The following is an 18,433-nucleotide window of genomic DNA, read 5'->3' as shown; positions in this document are numbered from 1 at the left end:
GATTATCTAAACAGCATTCTGATACCATTGACAGTGCCAGGGATTATCTAAACAGCACTCTGATATTATTGAAAGTTCCATGGATTATCTGAGGAGCACTCTGATGTTGACAAGACCCTGGATTTTGTAAGCAGACTCTGATATTATTGACAGAACTCTGGATTTGTTAAGCAGCACTCTGATAGTATTGACAGCACCCTGGATTACCTAAACAGCACTCCAATATTATTGAAAGCACACAGGATTATCTAAGCAGCACTCTGGTATTATTGACACTGCCATGGATTATCTAAACAGCACTCTGATATTATTGACGGTGCCAGGGATTATCTAAACAGCACTCTGATATTATTAACAGTTCCATGGATTATCTAAGCAGCACTCTGATGTTGACAAGACCCTGGATTTTGTAAGCAGCACACTGATATTATTGACAGCACTCTGGATTTGTTAAGTAGCACTCTGATAGTATTGACAGCACCCTGGATCATCTAAACAGCACTCCAATATTATTGACAGCACCCTGGATTATCTAAGCAGCACTCTGATATTATTGACAGTGCCATGGATTATCTAAGCAGCACTCTGATATTATTGACAGTGCCATGGATTTTCTAAACAGCACTTTGATATTATTGACAGTGCCAGGGATTATCTAAACAGCACTCTGATATGATTGACAGTTCCATGGATTATCTAAACAGCACTCTGATGTTGACAAGACCCTGGATTTTGTAAGCAGCACTCTGATATTATTGACATCACTCTGAATTTGTAAAGCAGCACTCTGATAGTATTGACAGCACCCTGGATTATCTAAACTGCACTCCAATATTATTGATAGCACGCAGGATTATCTAAGCAGCACTCTGATATTATTGACAGTGCCATGGATTATCTAAACAGCACTCTGATATTATTGACAGTGCCAGTGAGTATCTAAACAGCACTCCAATATTATTGACAGCACCCTGGATTATCTAAGCAATACTCTGATATTATTGACAGTGCCATGGATTGTCTAAGCAGCACTCTGCTGTTGCCCCAAATAAGCACACTGGTGTGCTACGTTCTACACTGACCCCACAAGATGGTTCCATGTTTTTGTCCCATTGACCCATGCCACTTGCACCCCCCACCAGGTTGCCCCTTGCCCCTTACACTTCCCCAGTGCATTACCCCAGGCAACCTTCAACATTGCCCGGGACCATTGTCCTTTGCTATTTTAATATTGCTCCTGGAACATGTCCCATGTCACTTTAACATTGCTCTGACAGCATTGCCCCCCATGCCACGTTCACATTACCTCCAGAACATTTCCTCATGCCTGGAAAATTGCCCCATGCTCTATCACATTAAAACAAAACACAGGCAGCTCTTATTCTCACAGTGTGCTTACAAAATGTCCCCAAGCCCCCTTGACATTGTCCCCAATGGATTGGGACTTGCCTTTTTACATTGCTCCAGAATATTGGTCATTACCTGTTCAGATTGCCCTGAGAAGATCTAACCGTGATGCTTTAGCATGGTCACTAAAAGAATACCCCCTGCCACGCTCACATTTCCCCCAGAAGATGGCTCCAGTTCCCTGTCATGCGGCCCTCAAAATATAGCATGCAGCGCCATTCCTCTTTCACTTTAGTTCCAGATAATAACCCAATTGCACTTTTTATAGCACAAGTAAACTGCCCATGCAGCTTTCACAATTGGCCATGCCACTGTAACCTTACCCCAGCAGCTTACACTATTCAACTTTCACAACATCCCCATAAGAGTGTGCCTTATCACTTTCATATTGCCCCTGCTGGCATCTCATGTCTTCCCTTTCCAATATCTCTACTACCCACTCAAAATGTAAAGACCCTGTCTTCTTTCTGCGAGAACTGCCTTCTACTGGTTTGCCCAACATTGTCTCGAGAAGAAAAAAACAGGGAGATATCACTTATCATCTTCCAGGTCCAGGTTTCTTCCCCTGAGAGGCCGTCAGGTGGATTCCCCAATCAGCATCAGTGTGTATGCACTGCAGTGACATCTAGGCGGCCTGGAGGCTTTCTACGGCTTGTCAACTCTGCACACATCAAGAGACACATGTTCTGCAGGCAGCCCTTCAACTATCAAGAGACACAGGTTCTGCATGCAGCCCTGCAACTATCAAGAGGCACATGTTCTGCATGCAGCCCTGCAACTATCAAGAGGCACATGTTCTGCATGCAGCCCTGCAACTATCAAGAGACACATGTTCTGCATGCAGCCCTGCAACTATCAAGAGGCACATGTTCTGCATGCAGCCCTGCAACTATCAAGTGACACATGTTCTGCATGCAGCCCTGCAACTATCAAGAGACCCATATTCTGCATCCAGCCGTGCAACTATCAAGAGACCCATGTTCTGCATGCATCCCTGCAACTATCAAGAGACCCATATTCTGCATGCAGCTGTGCAACTATCAAGAGACCCATGTTCTGCATGCAGCTGTGAAACTATCAAGAGACCCATGTTCTGCAGCCCTGCAACTATCAAGAGACACATGTTCTGCATGCAGCCCTGCAACTATCAAGAGGCACATGTTCTGCATGCAGCCCTGCAACTATCAAGAGACACATGTTCGGCATGCAGCCCTGCAACTATCAAGAGGCACATGTTCTGCATGCAGCCCTGCAACTATCAAGAGACACATGTTCTGCATGCAGCCCTGCAACTATCAAGAGACCCATATTCTGCATGCAGCTGTGCAACTATCAAGAGACCCATGTTCTGCATGCAGCTGTGAAACTATCAAGAGACCCATGTTCTGCAGCCCTGCAACTATCAAGAGGCACATGTTCTGCATGCAGCCCTGCAACTATCAAGAGGCACACATTCTGCATGCAGCCCTGCAACTATCAAGAGACACATGTTCTGCATGCAGCCCTGCAACTATCAAGAGGCACATGTTCTGCATGCAGCCCTGCAACTATCAAGAGACACATGTTCTGCATGCAGCCCTGCAACTATCAAGAGACCCATATTCTGCATGCAGCTGTGCAACTATAAGAGACCCATGTTCTGCATGCAGCTGTGAAACTATCAAGAGACCCATGTTCTGCAGCCCTGCAACTATCAAGAGGCTCATGTACTGCATGCAGCCCTGCAACTATCAAGAGACACATGTTCTGCATGCAGCCCTGCAACTATCAAGAGGCACATGTTCTGCATGCAGCCCTGCAACTATCAAGAGACACATGTTCTGCGCGCAGCCCTGCAACTATCAAGAGACACATGTTCTGCATGCAGCCCTACAACTATCAAGAGACACATGTTCTGCATGCAGCCCTGCAACTATCATGCAGCTCAGCAACTATCAAGAGACACATTTCCTGTATGCAGCCCTGCAACTATCAAGAGACACATGTTCTGCATGCAGCCCTGCAACTATCAAGAGACACATGTTCTGCATGCAGCCCTGCAACTATCCAGGGACACATTTTCTGCATGCAACTGTGCAACTATCAAGAGACCCATGTTCTGCATGCAGATGTGCAACTATCAAGAGACCCATGTTCTGCATGCAGCTTTGCAACTATCAAGAGACCCATGTTCTGCATGCAGCTGTGCAACTATCAAGAGACCCATGTTCTGCATGCAGCTGCACAACTATCAAGAGAAACATGTTCTGCATGCAGCCCTGCAACTATCAAGAGACACATTTTCTGCATGTACCCTACAACTATCAAGAGGCCCATGGTCTGCATGCAGCTTCACAACTATCAAGACACAAATGTTCTGCATGCAGCCGTGCAACTATCAAGAGACACATGTTCTGCATGCAGCCCTGCAACTATCGTGCAGCTGCGCAACTATCAAGAGACACATTTGCTGCATGCAGCTCCACAACTATCAAGAGACACATGTTCTGCGTGCAGCCCTGAAACTATTGTGCAGCTCTGCAACTATCAAGAGACACATGTTCTGCGTGCAGCTCTGCAACTATCAAGAGATACATGTTCTTGCCTGCAGCCCTTCAACTATCATGCAGCTCTGCAATGATCAAGAGACACATTTGCTGCATGCAGCCGTGCAACTATCAATAGAAACATGTTCTGCATGCAGCTCTGCAACTATCAAGAGACACATTTGCTGCATGCAACCCTGCATCTCTATAGAGACACATGTTCTGCATGCAGCTCTGCGGATGTGAAGAGACAAATGTTCTGCACGCAGCTCTGTGAATATCAAGAGACACATGATCTACATGCAGCCCTTCAACTATCATGAGACACATGCGCTGCATGCAGCTGCACAACTATCAAGAGACACATGTTCTGCATGCAGCCCTGCAACTGTCAAGAGGCACATGTTCTGCATGCAGCCCTGCAACTATCAAGAGGCACATGTTCTGCATGCAGCCCTGCAACTATCAAGAGGCATGGCTGCATGCAGCTCTGTGAATATCGAGAGGCATGGCTGCATGCAGCTCTGCGGATGTCAAGAGACACATGCTCTTGCGTGCAGCCCTGCAACTATCATGCAGCTCTGCAATGATCAAGAGACACATGTGCTGCATGCAGCCGTGCAACTATCAAGAGACACATTTGCTGCATGCAGCTCTGTGAATATCAAGAGACACATGTTCTGCAGCCCTGCAACTATCAAGAGGCACATGTTCTACATGCAGCCCTGCAACTATCAAGAGGCTGTGCTGCATGCAACAATGTGAATCTCAAGAGACACGTGTTCTGCATGCCCATGTGTGGCAGGGGAGCATTGTGCACTGGCAGCCATGCACATGTTCTTGATGCCTCTATTCCTAAATCGATCCAGAGCTGCCTAAGCCAGGTGCTGCAGAGCAGCCTGCTCAGCCTTAGGGTCCCTGTTGCCTGAATGAGGCTGCGCATTCCTCTTGGCTCGCGTCTTCTCCACACTAGTCCCACTAGTCCGTCGGACACAACCCCAGCACCCATTAAGGACGAGCAGCCACTGGTTTTGTGTGACACTTGCACTCAGCCATGACCTTTCAACCAGAATTGCTGTCCTTTCTGGGGATTGTAGTTTAAGTTTGTCATGTACATGTTTAGGATTCCATTTAGTAGAAGTAAGAAGACTGACTAAAGGAGTGACACATTAGATTAGGAAATTTAGAGGCCAGCTCTGATGAGGGGTGCACACAATGCTTTATTTATTCTTTTGAGAAATGTGGGTGGGTTCCTGTGTCGCAGCTGCCCTCCCATTCCTTATCTTGAGCGTACCCTGTCATGAAGGCTCCCCTCCCACTCCTTACCTTGATCGTCACCTGTCATGACAGGTTCCCTTACACTCCTTTTCTTGATCTTCCCTTGTCATGACATCTCCCCTCCCACTCCAAATCTTGATTGTCACTGTCAAGACAGTTCCCCTTCCACTCATTACCTTGATCTTCACTTGTCATGAAAGCTTCCCTCACACTCCTTATCTTGAACGTCACCTCTCATGACAGCTCCCCTCCCACTCCTTATCTTGATCATCACCTGCCATGAAAAATCCCCTCCCACTTGTTACCTTGATATGCCCCGTCATGACAGCTCCCCTCCCACTCCTTACCTTGAGCGTCCCCTGTCATGACAGCTTGACTCACAATCCTTATCTTGATCTGCCCCGTCATGACAGCTCCCCTCCCACTCCTTACCTTGATCTTCCCCTGTCATGACAGCTTGCCTCACACTCCTTATCTTGATCTGCCCCGTCATGACAGCTCCCCTCCCAATCCTTCCCTTGATCTTTCCCTGTCATGACAACTCCCCTCCCACTCCTTACTTTGATCTTCCCCTGTCATGACAGCCTCCCTCCCACTCCTTACCTTGATCGTCCCTGTCATGACAGATCCGTCCTACTCCTTACCTTCATCTTCCCCTGTCATGACAGCCTCCCTCCCACACCTTACCTTGATCTCCCCTGTCATGACATCTTGCCTCACACTCCTTACCTTGAAATGCCCCGCCATGACAGCTCCCCTCCCACTCCTTACCTTGAGCTGCCGTCATGACAGCTTGCCTCACACTCCTTATCTTGATCTGCCCCTTCATGACAGCTCCCTTCCCACTCCTTACCTTGATCTTCCCCTGTCATGACAGCTCCCCTCGCACTCCTTATCTTGAGCTTCCACTGTCATGACAGCTTGCCTCACACTCCTTAGCTTGATCTGCCCCATCATGACAGCTCTCCTCCCACCCCTTACCTTGATCTTCCCTTGTCATTACAGCCTGCCTCACACTCCTGATCTTGATCTGTCCCATCATGACAGCTCCCCTTCCACTCCTTACTTTGATCTTCCCCTGTCATGACAACTCCCATCGCACTCCATATCTTGAGCTTCCCCTGTCATGACAGTTTGCCTCACACTCCTTATCTTGATCTGCCCCGTCATGATAGCTTGCCTCACACTGCTTATCTTGATCTGCCCCATCATGACAGCTCCCTTCCCACTCCTTACCTTGATCTTCCCCTGTCATGACAGCTCATTCCCACTCATTACCCTCATCTTCCCCTGTCATGACAGCCTCCCTCACACACCTTACCTTGATCGTCCCCTGTCATGACAGCTTGCCTCCCACTCCTTATCTTGATATGTCTCGTCATGACAGCTCCCCTCCCAATCCTTACCTTGAGCGTCCCCTGTCATGACAGCTTGACTCACAATCCTTATCTTGATCTGCCCCGTCATGACAGCTCCCCTCCCACTCCTTACCTTGATCTTCCCCTGTCATGACAGCTTGCCTCACACTCCTTATCTTGATCTGCCCCGTCATGACAGCTCCCCTCCCAATCCTTACCTTGATCTTCCCCTGTCATGACAACTCCCCTCCCACTCCTTACTTTGATCTTCCCCTGTCATGACAGCCTCCCTCCCACTCCTTACCTTGATCGTCCCCTGTCATGACAGATCCATCCTACTCCTTACCTTCACCTTCCCCTGTCATGACAGCTTGCCTCACACTCCTTACCTTGAAATGCCCCGCCATGACAGCTCCCCTCCCACTCCTTACCTTGATCTGCCGTCATGACAGCTTGCCTCACACTCCTTATCTTGATCTGCCCCTTCATGACAGCTCCCTTCCCACTCCTTACCTTGATCTTCACCTGTCATGACAGCTCCCCTCGCACTCCTTATCTTGAGCTTCCACTGTCATGACAGCTTGCCTCACTCTTCTTAGCTTGATCTGCCCCATCATGACTGCTCCCTTCCCACTCCTTACCTTGATCTTCACCTGTCATGACAGCTCTCCTCCCACCCCTTACCTTGATCTTCCCTTGTCATGACAGCCTGCCTCACACTCCTTATCTTGATCTGCCCAGTCATGACAGCTCCCCTCCCACTCCTTACCTTGATCTTCCCCTGTCATAACAACTCCCCTCGCACTCCATATCTTGAGCTTCCCCTGTCATGACAGTTTGCTTCACACTCCTTATCCTGATCTGCCCCGTCATGATAGCTTGCCTCACACTGCTTATCTTGATCTGCCCCATCATGACAGCTCCCTTCCCACTCCTTACCTTGATCTTCCCCTGTCATGACAGCTCCGTCCCACTCCTTACCTTCATCTTCCCCTGTCATGACAGCCTCCCTCACACACCTTACCTTGATCTTCCCCTGTCATGACAGCTTGCCTCACGCTCCTTATCTTGATCTTCCCCGCCATGGCAGCTCCCCTCCCACTCCTTACCTTGATCTTCCCCTGTCATGACAGCTTGCCTCACACTCCTTATCTTGATCTGCCCCATCATGACAGCTCCCCTCTCACCCCTTACCTTGACCTTCCCTTGTCATGACAGCTTGCCTCACACTCCTTATCTTGATCTGCCCCATCATGACAGCTCCCCTCCCACTCCTTATCTTGAGCTTCCCCTGTCATGACAGCTTGCCTCACACTCCTTATCCTGATCTGCCCTGTCGTGACAGCCCCCTCCCACTCCTTACATTGATCTTCCCCGGTCATGACAGCCCCCTCCCACTCCTTACATTGATCTTCCCTTGTCATGACAGCTCCCCTCGCACTCCTTCTCTTGAGCTTCCCCTGTCGTGACAGCTTGCCTCACACTCTTATCCTGAGCTTCCCCCATCATGACAGCCTCCCTCACACCCCTTACCTTGATCGTCACCTGACATGACAGCTCCCCCCCACTCCTTACCTTGGTCTTCCCTGTCATGACAGCTCCCCTCATACTCCTTATCTTGATCTTCCCCTGTCATGACTGCTTGCCTCACACTCCTTATCTTGAACTTCCCCTGTCACGACAGCTCCCCCGCCACTCCTTACCTTGATCTTCCCCTGTCATGACAGCCTCCCTCCCACTCCTTATCTTGAGCTTCCCCTGTCATGACAGCCTCCCTACCACTCCTTACCTTGATCTTTCCCTGTCATGACATCTCCCCTCACACTCTTTACCTTGATCTTCCCGTCATGATAGCCTCCCTCTCACTCCTTACCCTGATCTTCCCCTGTCATGGCAGCTTGCCTCACACTCCTTATCTTGATCTGCCCCGTCATGACAGATCCCCTCCCACACCTTACCTTGATCTTTCCCTGTCATGACAGCGTCCCTCACACTCATTATCTTGATTGTCACCTGTCATGACAGCTCCCCTCACACTCCTTACCTAGATCTTGCCCTGTCATGACAGCCCCTCTCCCACTTTGTATCTTGATCTTCCCTTGTCATGACAACGCCCCTCCCATTCCTTACGTTGATCTGCCCCGTCGTGACATCTCCCCTCGCACTACTTATCTTGATCGTCACCTGTCTTGACAGCTCCCCTCCCACACCTTACCTAGATCTTCCCATCATGAAAGCTCCCCTACTACTCCTTATCTTGATCCCCCCCAGTCATGACAAATCCCCTCCCACTTGTTACCTTGATCTGGCCATATCATGACAGCTCCCCTCACACTCCTTCTCTTCATTGTCACCTGTCATGACAGCTCCCCTTCCACTCATTACCTTGATCTTCACCTGTCATGACAGTTCCCATCCCACTCCTTATCTTGAGCTTCCCCTGTCATGACAGCTTGCCTCACATTCCTTATCTTGATCGTCCCTTGTCTTGACAGCTGTCCTCCCACTCCTTACCTTGATCTTCCCCTGTCATGACAGCCTCTCTCCCACTCTTTACCTTGATCTTCCCCTGGCATGACAGCTCCCCTCACACTCCATTTCTTGATCTTCCCGTCATGATCGCCTCCCTTCCACTCCTAACCTTGATCTTCCCCTGTCATGACAGCCTCCCTCACACTCCTTACCTTGAACGTCACCTGTTATGACAGCTCCCTTCTCACTCCTTACCTTGATCTTCCCCTGTCATGACAGTGTCCCTTACACTCCTTACCTTGATCTTCCCCTGTCATGACAGCTCCCTCCCCACTCCTTACCCTGATCTTCCCCTGTCATGACAGCTCCCTCCCCACTCCTTACCTTGATCTTCCCCTGTCATGACAGCTCCCTCCCCACTCCTTACCCTGATCTTCCCCTGTCATGACAGCTCCCTCCCCACTCCTTACCTTGATCTTCCCCTGTCATGACAGCTTGCCTCGCACTCCTTATCTTGATCTGCCCCGTCATGATAAGTGGTTGTGCAGTACCATTCTTCGCTAACCCGATATTGGATACATGTAATGTAACATATAGATTAATGTACTTGTTTGACCTCACTACTCGTGAACAAGTCCCCTGTTTTGCCCACAATATAGTCATCTTCTTCTGATATAATTAATGGAAACCTATGACCATACAAAAAATGCATATATTTTCCACAGGTCACATAATGTGCTCATGCCAGAAATGGTCCATTGAAACTCAGTTTGCTTGTAATTCGCTATTCCATAATAAGGTAAGGCAACCAACATTATTAGTCATGTTAGTATTATCACCCTATAGTCCATGTCACCAAATAGCTCAAGATTTGCTGATACATATATGTCTCTTTACTGCAGAAGTACCAATAATTATTTCCTCTGGACATACGTTTGATGTACAAGTGGTTTCATGAGAGAATTTTAATCACTAGTCGTTAATGACATTGGATCTAACCTTAGGGTGAGTAGGTTTCATTCTAATTATCTCAGTATACAAAGGAGATACATTTTAGATTTCAAATCCCTTTTACATTATGGATATATCGGGTACTGATTGATTGAATATCTCACAAACCCCGTATAAGCTTGGTGTTCATGTATCAAAAACATTTTTTTACAAATGTTAAGACCATATATTGATGCACATTGAACACAATGGGAGGTTAAGAATTGCCAATATGCTTATTGAAATTTTATATTTTCTTTTTATCATTTGACATTGAAGTCTCATCCTGCTCTGATTCCAACCATCAAATCCTGACCTGGTACGTGATATAATATGGTATGATTTATTTCGTATTTTATGTTTTCCTTGTGGGTTTTGTTACATTTTATGATCAAATGGCAATTTCACTGTTAGGTACATTGTCACTAATGTTGCTATGTTTCATTTATGTTGTATACAGTCTTGACAACGACCAGGGGTCGAAACTCGTGTCGGCTGTTGTTCTTCTTTCTTTGGAAAATAAACAACATTCATATCTCACATGATTTGGACATATGCCACGTCTATTTGAAATATTTTTGAATTGAAAACCTAGAGCGCAAGACTCTCCCCCGAAGCCTAATCCTTGACTTTCAATGTTATACACAAACTTTGTGGGAAGTTTAAGGGGGTAGTATTTGTTTTGCTGCCAGGATACCAGAATCATTTTCACGGTCTGGTTTTGAAATTTAATCGAAAGTGGTCACTAGCGCACCAACAGGGACTGATCGCACACTTACAATTACTTTGCCAAACACTGTAAAATGTTTGTATCCTCCATGTGCGTTGCCTGCCCCGGCCTCCATTTCCTGGTCTCTCCCCTTCCACCAGCCTCCCATCCCGCCCACAGGCAAGTGTTTGGCTGCCTGATCTGCAGCCCCTGGGCCTAGCGATCGTGTGCTGCGACCCGCTCCATTTCCTACAGAGGAAGCAGGTGAGTCAGGCAGCAGAGCGCAACCTGGGCTAACGAGGAAAACACTGTAAAGTGTTTGTATCCTGCACGTGTGTTGCCTGCCCCGGCCTCCATTTCCTGGTCTCTCCCCTTCCACCAGCCTCCCATCCCGCCCACAGGAAAGTGATTGGCTGCCTGATCTGCAGCCCCTGGGCCTAGCGATCGTGTGCTGCGACCCGCTCCATTTCCTACAGAGGAAGCAGGTGAGTCAGGCAGCAGAGCGCAACCTGGGCTAACGAGGAAAACACTGTAAAGTGTTTGTATCCTGCACGTGTGTTGCCTGCCCCGGCCTCCATTTCCTGGTCTCTCCCCTTCCACCAGCCTCCCATCCCGCCCACAGGCAAGTGTTTGGATCCTTTCTATATCATATCCAGCCCTCCCTGCAGCCCACACGGCTAAGGTCGACTCCAACAGAGGTGGTACTAGGAAGCGTCTCCAGGTATCCGCAGGGGAAGCTAGTGGCCAGCCGTCAACCTTCATCTACATGGACCAGTAATTCCCCATTCCCCATGCATTGTGTGACATATAGATTGCATTGATAGGCATCTCTGTGTCCACATTGCATTGTGTGACATATAGATTGCATTGATAGGCCGCTCTCCCACTATACAGGTCTCTCAAATTTTAGCATGGGCCCTGTGTCCAAATTGGCATTGGGTGACATATAGACTGCACTGAGAGGCCTCTCTCCCACGATACAGGTCTCTCAAACTTATCAGGGGCTCTGTGTCCTAATTGCATTGGGTGACATATAGATCGCACTGATAGGCCTCTCTTTGTCAAATTGCACTGTATGAGATCTAGATTGCTTTGGTAGGCCTCTCTCCCACTATACAGGTCTCTCAGGTCTAGCAGGGGCTCTGTGTCCAAATCGCATTGGGTGACACAGATTGCATTGATAGGCATCTCTGTGTCCAAACTGCTTTGTATGACATCTAGGTTGCATTGATAGACCTCTCTGTGGCCCAATTGCACTGTGTGACATACAGATTGCATTGATAGACCTCTCCCCACAATACAGGGCTCTCTAATTTAGCAGAGGCTCTGTCTCCTAATTGCACTGTGTGACATACAGATTGCATTGACAGGCCTCTCTCCCACTATACAGGTCTCTCAAATCTATCAGGGGCCCTGTCCCCAAATTGCATTATGTGACATATAGACTGCGGTGATAGACATCTCTGTGTTCAAACTGCATTGTGTGACATATAGATTGCACTGATAGGCCTCTCTCCCACTATACAGATCTCTCAAACCTAATAAGGGCTCTGTATCCAAACTGAATTGTGTGATATTCGGATAGCATTGACAGGCCTCTCTCCCACTATACAGGTCTCTCAAACATGGCAATGGCTCTCTCACCATATTAAATTGTGAGATATTTAGATCGCTTTTATAAGCCTCTCTCACAGTATACAAGTCTCAAGTTTAGCGGGGTTTCTTTTTCTAGGCGTTCATAAGGCATAAGTCCTAGCTGCGCCACTCCAGATCACCCTTCAACGAGCAGATACCTTCCTTAAGCCCATACTGCCCATTCACTACAGTGAACCGCGTATAGGGAGACGGACATTCAATAGAGCCACCGAGAACACCAATTATATAACCCCTAACCACCTACCCTCCCCCCCTCTCAAGAGAGGGACTGAACGAGTCGGCAACATCAGCATGGAATACCACCCACAGACAGAGCCCTAACTGTTAGTGAACAGCTCTCCACGCCCACCACTACACCACAAGAAAACCAGACCAAAGCAGAACCAACTGGTTTAATTAAAAAAAAGAATAATAACACAATGCCACGCCAACGACCCATTCCAAGAGAAAGAAAAAGGAAAGAAAGAACACACACTCCGTATCAACAACAAAGAGCCACATCAACAGAACACACTCCCTCAGTAAGGAACAAGTATCAAACCAACAATGAGAGAAGAGAAAAATCCCTCTAATTAACTCCTTACCTCGCTGACAACTGTTCACCAGAGCAAACCAACCCAACGATGGAAGCAGCAACACCAAGCTACCCAACACAAACGTGCAGAAGAAGGAAGAATAACACAAGAAACAACAAACACACAACCGATGCGATAACACCTTACATCACAAAAGCAAGAACTCCCTATCGGCAACCACAACTCATGGAAGACGAACCCGATGAAAACAAAAACCCAAGATAAAACCTAGAAGAACTCTTCGAAAACGCTGACACCCCAAAACCTACACCTCAAAAAGAGATCGGCCAGGAAGGAAAACCTAACACCAACCAGAAGACGACCTCAACAAGAAAGCCCCAACCAAACACCTCCAAACTCCATTGCAATCTCATAAACACAAGATCCATATCAAAACACTCAACAGAGATCTTCGACCTACTCGATGGCAACGGCATTGACATCCTGTTCATCACAGAAACATGGCTGGACAACAACTACAAAATCACTCTCCAAAGCGGCCTTCCAACCAACTTCAAATGCCTTAAAATAAACAGGAAAAACAAAAAAGAAGGAGGCATCGCAATAACATTCAAAGGACACCTGAAAATAAAAACAGACGAACCGCTCAACATCCTCAACTGCAAAACCATGGTAATACATCTAACAGCAAGCTCAAAAACCAACATCACATTCATCCTGGTATACAGACCACCGACATATGATGCAGCCTTCGTCGACAACTTCATAGAAGCCATCACCAACATAGCCATCAACCACGAACACCTAATCATCCTGGGGGACTTCAACATCTGGTTTGAAGACAGTCGCGCCAACTCCCAAAACTCACTGATGTAACAACCCACCACCATGAAACTATGACAACTAGTCAGAGGGGCAACACACTAGCAGGACACACAATCAATGCAATTTTCACCTAGGAACATCACAAGAGCACCGCCGATACAAATACTGTGGAGCGACCATCTCATCATCCCATTCGTGATCTCTCTGCCTAATCAAGTTTGCACCCAACCTCCTAAACCCACAACCACCACAAAAAGAAACTAGAAACACGTCAAAGAAGGCAACCTTTTCGAACAACTGGAGTTAGCCAAACCCTCAACCACAGAACTAGAGCTAGCTGACCTAGACGGGAAAGCGGAAATACTACACAAATGGATTTGACAAGATCACCCCAGAAAAACCATTTGCCCCATCAAAAAAAAGAGCCATGGCAAAACGGTTCACCCCACTATTAAGCACAATGAAAAAGGAAAACAAAATGATGGAATTGGAATGGAGGAAAGAATACAACCTGGAAAAAAACACTGTTCCAGAGACAAATTTGCACATACAAGAAGGAAATTCAAAAGGCGAAGAGAAGGCATTATGATGACAGAATGACCAATGCCAACGACACACAAAAAAAAATGTTTAACATCATTAAACAAATGAGAAACCCACCAGGAAGCGACAACACCCCAATTCCCTCAGAAAAACTATGCAACGACCTGGCAGACCACTTCAAGAAAAAAATCAATGACATCCGACAAACCATACAAAACATACCAACCGACCACAACATACTACCAAGCGAACCTATCACAGAACCCCAGCACAAACTCAAAAACTTTCCTGAAATATTAGCAGAGGCATTCACAATGCTGGTAAAACACAGCAAGAAAGCACGATCACCCATGCACCCCTGTCCCCCAGACATCTACAAATCTATCCTAACACAAGGATCGCCAACAGAATACTATAGAAACCTTCTGAACCTTTCACTAGCAACAGGAACTGTACAGAGGATTTTCAAATCAGCATATATCAGACCACTCATGAAAAACACAAGTGGCGACGTAGAAAACCTCTCCAACTATAGACCCATATCAAACATCCCCTACCCGGCAAAACTCCTGGAAACCTACGTATTCAAACTAACCCAAGAATACGTAGAAAAACACCACCTGATAAACCAAGCTCAAGTTGGATTCAGACCCGCTAGAGGAACAGAAACAGGGCTACTATCCATCTGGGACGACCTAAAAATTAATGCAGACTCGAACACAACCTCGGCAATCATTCTACTCGACCTCTCCGCAGCCTTCGACACGGTCATGACACCCTGACCAAAAGACTAGAAGACATAGGCATAGCAGACACAGCACTGCTCTGGGCTAAGTCATTCCTAGCAGACAGATCAGAAACCGTATGGATGAAACCCTTCAAATCCACTCCAAGAGTTAACGACTGTGAAGTGCCACAAGGATCCTCACTATCACCACTGTACTTCAACATTTACCAGACTCCAGTTATCCGAATCTTCAAAAAATACAACATTACGTGCTACAACTACGCAGATGATACTAAAATCATCTCCAAAATCAAAGACACCCAAGCCGATCATTCAACCCTGATCGAGTGTCTAAAAGAAGTCTTCAACTGGATGAATGCCAACAACCTGAAAATCTACCCAGGAAAGACAGAAATCATGATCATATCCAAAGACCAAGCGAACGAAACCACCATCCCCTGGCCAAAGGAAATGGGAACCGCACCACAACCATCTGAGGTAGTAAAAAATCTAGGAGTCCTGATGGACAACACCCTAACCTTAGAGCCACAAGTAACTGCAACAGTCAAGAAATGCTTTTTCCTCCTCCACACGGCAAGAAGAATCCTACCTTTCCTCTCCTTCGGGCACAAAACACTCACTATTCGCCCTCATCATGTCAAATATCGACTATGCAAACAGCCTCTACCTTGGAATACCAGAATACATCCTGAAGAAACTACAACGGATCCAAAATACAGCAGCCAGACTACTCCTCAAACTATCGAGAAGAGAACACATCATTCCTGCCCTAAAAACACTACACTGGCTCCCAGTAAAACATTGCATCACCTTCAAAACAATGTGCATAAGACACAGGGCAATCAGTGGACAAGGAGCAGAATTCCTACAAAAGAAAATAACCATCCACAAGCAAACAAGACTCCTCAGGTCAAGTAACGAAATCCGCCTGGAACCAAAACCATACCTCAAGAAAAAACTTGGAGGCACCTCCTTCTACCACTTAGCCGTAAAAACCAGGAACAACATCCCGAAAGAAATTAGAAACACCAAAAATCACCTAAAACTTTGGAAATTACTAAAAACCTTGCTCTTCAACACCATAGACTCCAACTGAAAACCGAAACAGAAAGCTAAGGGATGACTAAACAGAAGTGGACACAGACAACTCCCAGAACTGACTGTGGACAACCTGCTATTAGGAGAAGCTTCCACGGCACCTGGACAAAGGACGCCAGGCAGAGTGGAACGCAGGCCACACCCATGAAGACAGAGTCAACAACTCACCCAACCCCACCCAACACCCGCACTCACTCCTCAGTCACCCTCAGGCACCACTGTTGTGGAATTATTCAGGATATTGGCATTCACCACACTACCTTAGTTGGGGATGCTTGGCCAATGCACTGGCCATATAAGTGAGAAGTGAAAACAGGTAGGGCTGCGTGGGAAGCTGGGGGGAGGAGGAAGAAGAGAAAAAAAAAATCTCAAAGGCCGTTCGAACTCAGTTCAGGACAAGGACGCAGGGGTGCTCCTGAACCCCACCTTGGGAGATCACAGAACCAGAACGCCTCATAGTTAGGATAAAGATTCCAACTAACCAATTGCACTAACAATTTCCCCCTCAGCATACACCTCTCATACTCCAAACCAAACACAACCACAAACCTACAACACAGCAAACCACACAAACTTCACTACATTGCAACAACAAAACATAAACACACAAAGACTCGCACAACAGTACACGTCTACAGGCTGAAAAACACCCCAGGCCCAGCCAACGGACCCAGCGGGCTGAGGCTGCCACCAGCACATCACTGCTCTCTTGCACTTTTCCTGCCTCCTCCCACTAACTCACCCTCCCCTCCTCTTTCGGAGCCGCCAGAGCGCCAGGGGCCACTCCGGCGGTGATAGTGCACGGTACAAATATCCTTTAACATTAACATTAACATTGATTGTCACCCGTCATGACCGCTCCCCTCCCACTCCTCACCTTTATTTTCCTCTGTCAGGGCAGCCTCCCCCAATGGCGCGTCATTCTGGCTTTTACAGGGGGCTCCGTTCCCTCCGCCGTAGCCTGTGAGGAATACAATGCGTTCTATTAAACTGAGGACACATCTGTTCCCTAGGTAACAATCCCATGTACTATGATGCAATAAACGAGCATTAACAACACCCTTTGAATCCCCCTCCCCCCTGTCCCTTCCACTATATGTCCCCTGCCTTGCCCCCTCTCCACTCCTGCGCCAGTGCCTTCCCTTCCCCTCCATACCCTCAGCTTTCCATCTTCCCAATTCCCCACCTGCCACTGACTCCCTCTCTTCTCCAATCCCTTGCCTCCCTTCCCCTCCATACCCTCGGCTTTCCATCTTCCCCAATTCCCCACCATGCCCCCTGAGCCCCTCTCTTCTCCACTCCCTTGCCTCCCTTACCCTCCATACCCTCGGCTTTCCATCTTCCCAATTCCCCACCTGCCACTGACTCCCTCTCTTCTCCAACCCCTTGCCTCCCTTCCCCTCCATACCCTCGGCATTCCATCTTCCCCAATTCCCCACCATGCCCCCTGAGCCCCTCTCTTCTCCACTCCCTTGCCTCCCTTACCCTCCATACCCTCGGCTTTCCATCTTCCCAATTCCCCACCTGCCACTGACTCCCTCTCTTCTCCAACCCCTTGCCTCCCTTCCCCTCCATACCCTCGGCTTTCCATCTTCCCAATTCCCCACCTGCCACTGACTCCCTCTCTTCTCCACTCCCTTGCCTTCCCATCCCCTCCATACCCTCGGCTTTCCATCTTCCCAATTCCCCACCATGCCCCCTGTCCCGCACTCTTCTCCACTCCCTTGCCTTCCCTTCCCTTCCCCTCCATACCCTCTGCCTTCCATCTTCCCCAATTCCCCACCTGCCACTGACCCCCTCTCTTATCCACTCCCCTGCCAGAACCTTCCCTCCCCCTCCATACCCACGGCTTTCCATCTTCCTAATTCCCCACCTGCCACTGACTCCCTCTCTTCTCTACTCTATTGCCTCCCCCCCATACCCACGGACTTCCATCTTCCCCAATTCCCCACCATGCCCCCTGACCCCCTCTCTTCTCCACTCCTTTGCCTCCCTTCCCCTCCATACCCACGGCTTTCCATCTTCCCCAGTTCCCCACCTGCCACTGGCTCCCACTCTTCTCCACTCCCCTGCCAGTGTTTTCCCTTCCCCTCCATACCCTTGGCTTTCCATCTTCCCAATTCCCCACCCTGCCCACTGACCCCCTCTCTTCTCCACTCCCTTGCCTTCCCTCCCCCTCCAGACCCTCGGCTTTCCATCTTCCCAATTCCCCACATGCCCCCTGTCTTCCTCTCTTCTCCACTCCCCTGCCTTTTCTTGCCCTCCATAATCTCGGCTTTCCCCTCTTC

The 18,433-nt window shown here is 48.1% G+C and overlaps 1 protein-coding gene across 1 annotated transcript in view; it reads right to left on the bottom strand.

Annotated features, from left to right (window-relative positions):
• Window positions 1-18,433, bottom strand: part of LOC138522075 (clumping factor A-like) — a 74,857-nt gene that overhangs the window by 15,604 nt on the left and 40,820 nt on the right. The window contains exon 3 of the mRNA XM_069635314.1: window positions 17,023-17,106. Coding sequence (XP_069491415.1) covers window positions 17,023-17,106 — 84 coding nt within the window. The remainder of the gene's footprint in view (window positions 1-17,022; window positions 17,107-18,433) is intronic.

This window comes from Ambystoma mexicanum, chromosome 13, assembly GCF_040938575.1.
Source record: "Ambystoma mexicanum isolate Mex_15411 chromosome 13, UKY_AmexF1_1, whole genome shotgun sequence".
NCBI classification, from domain to species: domain Eukaryota; kingdom Metazoa; phylum Chordata; class Amphibia; order Caudata; family Ambystomatidae; genus Ambystoma; species Ambystoma mexicanum.
This window is presented reverse-complemented; position numbering and strand designations above follow the sequence as displayed.